Raw genomic sequence first — 7,938 nt, 5'->3', positions numbered from 1 at the left:
CCTCCTCATCTCGCTGCATGCCACTGTTCACGCTTCTTGGGATCCACGTGGATGGGCGGACACGGGACTCCTAGGCTAATTATCATGGCTCAAGCACAGGGCTGCAGGACCTCGGTCCCCCACCTCCCAGCACCCTCAAAATGAGAGGTGTGGGGTGTGCCCGTGCTCTCCTGGGTGGGCGTCCCATGCTCCAGGAAGCAGAAACTGCAGGACAAAGCTGGCACAAGTGACATGCCCATGTGGCTGCCGGCTTCCAGCTTGGGACCTGCTGAGGCCAGAGGACACCTGCCCAGGACACACCCTGCACCAGGGTGGGGGTAGGGGTGGGTTTTGGCGTGGGAATGGGGATGGGAGCAGCCACTGCACACCAGTCCCTGGCTGACTTCCTGTCCTGCACCTTGTCATGCAAGGCCTCCCATCCCACCCCTACCCCTGCCTCTCACCACCTCCACTCCTAGGCTGTCCAGATCCAGGCTCCAGAAGTCTCCGAGGATCCAAGAACTAAAGGCAACCACTGGGCTCCTCAGCCCTGAGTCCATGAGTTAGTCACCCCGCTGCAGGCTGACAAACCTTGGCTGTCACTGATCCTCTACCCCAAACCAGCCACAGCCCCATCACCCCACCAGCATTACCACCTCCTCCTAACCACAGCCCTGAGAGCTCTACTTCCTGGTAAGCTTCCCCCTTCCCACCCCGGTCCAGGCAAGTCCAAAGGCCGGAGCCCTCCACCCACCCTTCCTGGGGGTCCTTCTACTGTCTGCTTGCCCAGATGTCTTAACCCGGCTTTCCCAAGCTACAACAAGTGACAGGGATGAGCCCCCGGCCTCTGCCAGGAAGATTTGCCAAAATGTTTTCCATTTAGAAGCAGGAGCAGTGATGGAGCCTAAGGATGACCCCAGGATTGTCACTCAAGCAGCAAGAAGGACAAGAAGCCCAGTTTGCCAGGGCGCGGTGGCTCAAGCCTGTAATCCCAGCACTTTGGGAGGCCGAGGTGGGCAGATCACGAGGTCAAGAGATTGAGACCTTCCTGGCTAACATGGTGAAACCCCGTCTCTACTAAAAAATACAAAAAACTAGCCGGGTGAGGTGGCAGGCACCTGTAGTCCCAGCTACTCAGGGGGCTGAGGCAGGAGAATGGCATAAACCCGGGAGGCGGAGTTTGCAGTGAGCTGAGATCAGGACACTGCATTCCAGCCTGGGTGACAGAGCAAGACTCCATCTCAAAAAAAAAAAAGAAGCCCAGTTTGCTACCCTGACCCTTGGAGGACTTGGCCAGGGCTTCACAAGGCCCTGCAGGGGCAGCAGGGCAGCAAATCCACCCTTCTCTGGAGGAAGCAGCCACCATCCTCAGGAAGCAGCTGATGGGGGCGCACTGGCAGAGCCCTCGTGTGCTGCCGTGCAGGGCCAGCAGGTCTGTACTCAGATTTAGCCCTGGGGAGTCACAAGATAGACCGAGACCCTCACAGGTCTGGCTCTGTGTCCCCACCCAAACCTCATCTGGAATTGTAATCCTCTTGTTGCAAGGGAGGAACCTGGTGGGAGGGGATTGGATTTGGGGACAGTTTCCCCTGTGCTGCTCCCCTGATAGTGAGGGAGTTCTCAGGAGAGTTGATGGTTTTAAAGTGTGGCACTTCCTCGTTCTCCACTCACTCCCTCCTGCCGCCTTGTGAAGAAGGTGCCCGTTTCCCCTTCTCCTTCCCCCAAGATTGAAGTTTCCTGAACTATGAGTCAATTAATCCTGTTTCCTTTATAAATTACCCAATCTCAGGTATTTCTTTATGGCAGTGTGAAAACAAACCAGTACAGACCTTTCCTGAGGTACCTTCTCCTTAGGCACTGGCTGCCCCCGTGCTCCTCCTCTGCTCCCTGGTCTTTCTTTTCCCAAGTGATCCACATGGCCAGCCCCAGCCCCATCCTACTGTAGCCCGTGTGGCCGCTGGAGAGGCCGCGCTCCTTTCCTCACCCCGAGGGGGCCTGATATGCTCTTTGGATCCTGGAGGAAACTAACCCCCTATTCTCACACTGGTGCAACTTCTTCCAAGACCTCAAAGCTGGACAATGTGAACTGGTCTTTTTTCTTGTCTCCTCTTGCTAGGGCTGTCATTGGGACAGTCCTAGATGGGGAATGGGGGTGGGGGGGAACAATGGATGAATGGACAGTAGTCCAGGGAGTATATCCCCGTCTGTCCTGAACGGGGCCCTTCCTCCAATGAGAAGCCTTTCTGAGTGAGTTTATACGGTCATTGCTTGGTATCCATGAATGATTAGTTCTAGGGTCCCCAGGGATGCCAAAATCCATGGATGCTCAAGTCTCTGACATAACATGGCCTAGTATTTACATATAAGCTATGCACATCCTCCCATAGACATTAGACCATTACTAGATTATTCATGATACGTAATACAATGCAGATGCTACATAAATGGTTGGGATACTGTATTCTTTAGGGAATGATGAGAAGAACAAAGTCTGCACATGTTCAGTAGAGACATAACCATCCAGTTTATTTTCTGAATATTTTCCGTCTGCTGTTGCTGAATCCACAGATGCAGAGCTCCCGGATAGGAGGGCCAAGTGTGCTTTGAGAGCAGGGTGGGTGAGGTTGCTAATGAGTACAGGGGAGCAGGTGTCAATCATGGGCGCCCTGCATTGTGGCATCTGGACGCCCTGTCTCAGGACTTGAGACTCTGTTTGGATGGCACAGGCAGACTCAGCCCAGGTCAAAGCCCACCTCTTGAAGGTTCATTTTATCCCAAGCTCTTTCTGGAGCCTGGAATTTGGCATCCCCTAGCCCCTGAGTGGTTTTAGATGACATGTCTGAAAGAATGAGCCCCTACTGTGTGCCCAGCACTTTCCCCACAAGATCCTCTAGCTAAAATATCCAAGGGTCAGGGAGAGAAATACCCAGTTAAAATATCAGAAATGAAAAAAGACATACCATTAGAGACACTAAAAAAGACCATTAGGTAATAGTATTAGCATTTGTGTTCTGAGATTCAACAGCAGCAGTCACTTTCCTCCACCCCTATGTGTATCCCAGACCACCCTGGGCAGGGACAGCTGAGGTCAGGGCAGTGTGATGCTGGTCCTGGGCCTCGGGGGTGACAGTGGTGAGGAAGTGGGTGCACACATGAGTGGGGAAGCCAGGCCTGGCCAGAGAAGCAACACATGGGTGCACAGACCTGTTTACCCACATACACGTGTGGAGGCACGTGTGCAAACACATTGCAGGCAGGCATGTGGCCGCCTCAGGCAGCGGAGGACCCTGACTCTGGGCCCTGCTGACCCGGGCAAGGCCCCACTGTGATGCGTGCCATGACCTCAGAATGTCACTGGTGCTTAGCACCAATCCGCTCTCCGGCCTGCCTCTGTGTTCTACGGCAGTTACACAGGCACAGTGGTATCAGCTACACACGCACAGTGGTATCTGGGACCAGTTTTGTGGACTCAAAGGTTTTCTACCTGAGAGGCATAACGCAGGCCAACTGATTCATCAGAATCAGGTCAGTGCGACCTGCTCTCTTCCCTCCAGGCTGACTTGGGGACAGTGGCTATGGTGTGGGCAGTGTTGGCCTCTGGGCAGCTACCGAGGAGGGTCATTCCTAAGCACTCACTGGAAGCCCGTTCTACACTGCCCGTGTAGACGATTTTCTCTTTTGTCCTCATGGGGGTTTCATGGAGTCAGTGCTGTTCTCTAGTGTACCCATTCAACAGGGGAGAAGTCTGGGGTCAGAGAGGTGGTAACCGGCCTGGGAATTCAGACAGGACGCTGGGTTTTGCTCTTGGCCCCGCCCTGTGCCGTGCTTGAATTCAGGCCTGAACCCTGTGACCTCCCTGCCCTAGATCCCAAATCTGCCCAGGTTTCCGATCCCGATGGGGCAGAGCGTGGTCCTGGCAGAGACGCTGGGATGGATCCACTGTGGGTGGGAAGGAGGGGAGGGTCCTCTGAACACGCCTGGGGCCTAAGCTGGGTCCCGATATTCGCTGTGGGACCCGCTGGACCCACACGGTCCCTTGTCTGGGAGTGGCATGGGGAGACTTCTGCCCTTAGGCAGTTGTGGAAAATGAAGGGGCCCTGGAGGGCTGGCTGGAGGGAGACTATCTTCCCTTCTGTTCAAAGGGGTCCGGGCTCTGGGGATTGTCCCCGAGTATTTCTTGTTCTGTCTGGTCCTCTCGAGGCCTCGCTTGCCTTTTGCCCCGAGTGTTCCCAGGAGGGACAGTCCATCTAGATGTTCTCCAGGACCAAGGACCCACTGTTCTTCCTCAGTGGCCCAGGAAAATGAAGCCCCCTCCTGTAGGGACAGCTCAGAATGGTGGAGTCCACAGTCCCTCCCCGAGAGCCGTGGTTTCCACGAGCACAGAGGCTGCTTTAGAGACAGTAGATCATTTTCATCCCCAAAACCAAACACACTCCTGCTCAGACGGCATTATTTCTAAAGCAGCCTCACTGGTTAGACTGAAGGGCCACGGTAGCCCAAGTGATGAGCGGGTAGAACGGAGCAGTCAGGAGAGATCTTGTTCTCCGCAGGAAACTGGGCATCTCTGTGGTCCTGAGCATCCCAGGAGGCCGATCGTACAGAGACCTCTGGTGCCTGATCCCAGTTCACATCCACATCCCTGGAATAGCCCACGATGGGCCCTTCACCCTTGGCAGGTGGACACCATTCAACCTGCCAGGGCAGGTGTGTGTGCATTTCATGGCATTTGGGAACAACGAGATTCTCTGTCCAGGTCCCACTCTTCTCGAGTCCTTAGGAAGATGCCATCCCCTGCTTGGAGCTTCAGACTCCAGAGACCCATGGAGGTGTGGGCCAAGGGGTCTGGCCCCTTTTCACCTGGGGGCGGTGGTGGAATGAAGGTTATACAACCAGCCAGCATCTGGGAGCCCAGCGGGAGCAATTCGGGTTTTCTCTGAAGCTCTCGGGTACAATGTAACCTTTAGACAATTTTGTCTCACAGGATGGACATGGTAGAGGATGTGGACAGTTTGTGGGCACAGGAGCGAGAGGATATCATTATGAACTATGAGAAGGTACAGGTCGGTCTGCTTCTTGGAGGGGAGGCCTGTTCCAGTGCACCCTGGTCAAAGGGTCCTGGGCTCACTAGGAGCACAGGGTGGGCAAGGGTGGCCACTACCGCCAGGCCCTTACACCCTTTACCTTGGACCCCTCACCAAGGCTTCCTCTGGGTTACAGGGACACCGAGCTGGGCTGCCAGAGGACATTGGGCCTGAGCCTGTTGAAATCTACAACAACATTGATCGCTGTGGAATTCTGCAGTGAGTCCTCTGTGCTCCCCTCACCCCTAAAGCACCTGTCTCAGCTCAGGGACGGGTTTGCTTTTAGGAAGGCCTTTCTGAGGTAGGACATGTCCTGCCAGGTCGGGTCAACCTCCTTTCCAGGGTCAGAATTCCTCCCTGGTTCCCCTGCAGGTCCAGCCCGAGGTTGCTGTTAGGCCAGAGGTGCCGGGCCCATCTAGGGAGCGGGTGGGAATGGAGACTGGGCTAGGTCAGGCCCCTGGACTCTCAGCAGTTTTGTCCACAAGTTAGCACAAGAGGAGGGGGGCAGCCTGAGTGTCTGGCCATGTCTACCTGGAGACAACCCAGTGAGATCCAAGTGTTGTGGCCACAGGGTGAGGGGACGCCTGGCCGAACCTTGGGGCTGTTGTCCAGCAGGTCTCTGAGGGCCCACCTGCCCTTGTCCTCCCCCAATTTCCCTACAGCTACAGCCCTCATCGTCCCCATGGGGAAGGGAGAAAGGCATGAGGACAGTGGGGGCAGTGGCCCTAGGGAATGGGGGAAAAGATGGGCAGTGCCCGTTCTGGGCATCTCATGGTGAGGCCAGGGAGGCAGCAGGGCTTGTGGCTAAAGACCCTGGATCTGGTGCTGGTAAGGGATCTGGGGCCAGGAAAAAGGAGCCCAGCCAGGAGCCCATCTGTCAGGGATCGTAGGATGGAGAGACAGGATCCAGGGGAAGTAAAGTGGGAGTGAGCTTATGAGTTGTGCCACTTCTGAAACGCAGGGTGTGTGGTTCACATGCAGGGAGAGGCAGGTGGACACTGGGAGGTCAGACCCTGCAAGGGTCTTGGGGCTGTCAAGATGGGACCCTTGTGGTCCCAGGGTGCACTGGGCAGGTCTCAGGGCAGACTCCCTAGACCCTAGTGGGGTGATGTGGTCACTCCCTGAGGGACTCCTGTGAGGGCCCGATCACCCACCCTGGGCGGCCCCCATCTAGTCTCAGGCCTGACCTTCCTCAGCTCCAGCAGAAAGCACCACCTCCAGTCCAGGACGGGCAGCCCTATTGTGCAGCCTGACCACCCCCCACACCAGGGGCCCCAGTAACCCCACCCAGGCTGGCCCCACACTCCTTCTTCTCCCAGGTCCTGCCCCTACTGGGAGTCAGCCCCACAGGAAGGCCCTTGTCCTCCCTTCCCTGTGTCTTTTCCTGGACTGAGCCCTGAGCTAGATAGGGACAGAGCCTGTCCTTTCTGGGGGTTGGGTTCCAGTCTCGGGGAGCTCCAGGCCCTGTGCAGGTCCTCAGTTCTGCCTGGGTTGTCTTACAGTGAGACAGAGCTGCCTCCTGCCACTGCTCGGGAGGCGAAGGTAAGAGCCTCATGCATGGGGACGGGGCTGAACCAGGGATGTGGGGACTGGGCAGGTGGTCGGTGAGGCAGAGGAGGCAGCTGGCCTGGGTGGTGGCGGGTGAGGGCAACACGATGTCCCTGGGAGGGGCAGCAGTCCCTGCTGGACCTGACCCCAGGTTGCTGTAACTTTGGCAGCTTGATAAGATTCCAAAGTGAGAACCACAGTTGTGGCTTGGGGGTGGCTGCCTGCCTGTGTCAGGACCCCACCTAGAGGCTGGGACCTGACCTAAGACTGGTGTGTCTGTGGCCTGAGGATGGCACCTCCCGGGGTCCCAAAGCCAGCCCACTGGTGATCATTTGCTCAAAGGTTCTCAACCCTTAGGGTCTGCCCTTCCTTGGCTCCCTCCAGCTGGGTCCACCAGGGCTCCAGAGCCCAAGACCCAGCATCCACGGGCGGCTCTGGGAAGCCTGGCAGGTCCCCTAATGCCAACTTTCCTCATTTGACAGCAAATGCGGTGGGAGATAACACGAAAGAGCAAGTGGATGGAAATGCTGGGACAGTGGGAGACATATAAGAACAGTGAAAAGGTAATGTGTGGAGGGAGAGGCCCCCAGAACCACTTTCTGTAGAGACAGGGGACAGGCACCCATGGCTGTGGCCTGGCACCATCAGCCTCTCAGAGGGCAGGTGGCACACTGTCCTCACTCAGAGGACTGCAGGCCTGGTCGGTGGTTTGCCTGCCTATTTGTGCAAGCATCACCTTGCCGGGAGGGAATCTGAATCTAGGGCTGGGACCACCGAGAGCTCAAGGCTAGGGATGCCCTGGTGACCCGAAGGAAGGAAAAGGTTCAGATCACAGTCCTGACTCTGAGTGTCCATCCACTCTTACAATCCTGGGAAGGGAGAGTGTATCCCAGCTTAATGTCACCTCTAACGAGGAATCATGGGGCCAAAACCAACCATTTCCAGAATCCTCGGGCTCTGGTCCTCACTGGGGTCGCCCCGTGGCCTGTGACACCAGATTGTTTTCTGCCCACAGCTGATAGATCGAGTATATAAGGGCATTCCCATGAACATCCGGGGCCAAGTGTGGTCAGTTCTCCTGAACATAGAGGAAGTCAAGTCGAAAAACCCCAGAACATACAAGGTACGCTCAGCCAGAGCACAACAAACAGGACAGGCCGTGTCAGGGGCCCAGGTCTCCAGCTGGAGGGAGCATCAAGCCCAGGCTGGGGGTGGGTGGGATGGTCAGATGCACATCCTGGGCACGGACGGTGACATAGTCACCACAGACAAACTCGGCTCTGGTGACCCTCCCCGGCTTCAGTAACAAGCCAAAAAGCAGCTTTGTGCA

The 7,938-nt window shown here is 56.4% G+C and overlaps 1 protein-coding gene across 1 annotated transcript; it reads left to right on the top strand.

Moving 5' to 3' along the window:
- Positions 1-4,521: 4,521 nt before the first annotated feature.
- LOC112618109 (TBC1 domain family member 3B-like) lies at positions 4,522-7,731 on the top strand (the record flags this gene model as incomplete). The annotated part of the gene is made up of 6 exons (XM_025374703.1): positions 4,522-4,683; positions 4,961-5,033; positions 5,197-5,279; positions 6,563-6,602; positions 7,091-7,171; positions 7,624-7,731. Coding segments are annotated over exons 1-6 (435 nt in total), but the record flags the coding sequence as incomplete, so codon positions are not given.
- Positions 7,732-7,938: the final 207 nt, after the last annotated feature.

The sequence above is a fragment of the Theropithecus gelada genome, unplaced genomic scaffold, assembly GCF_003255815.1.
Source record: "Theropithecus gelada isolate Dixy unplaced genomic scaffold, Tgel_1.0 HiC_scaffold_996, whole genome shotgun sequence".
Classification (NCBI taxonomy): Eukaryota; Metazoa; Chordata; class Mammalia; order Primates; family Cercopithecidae; genus Theropithecus; species Theropithecus gelada.
This window is presented reverse-complemented; position numbering and strand designations above follow the sequence as displayed.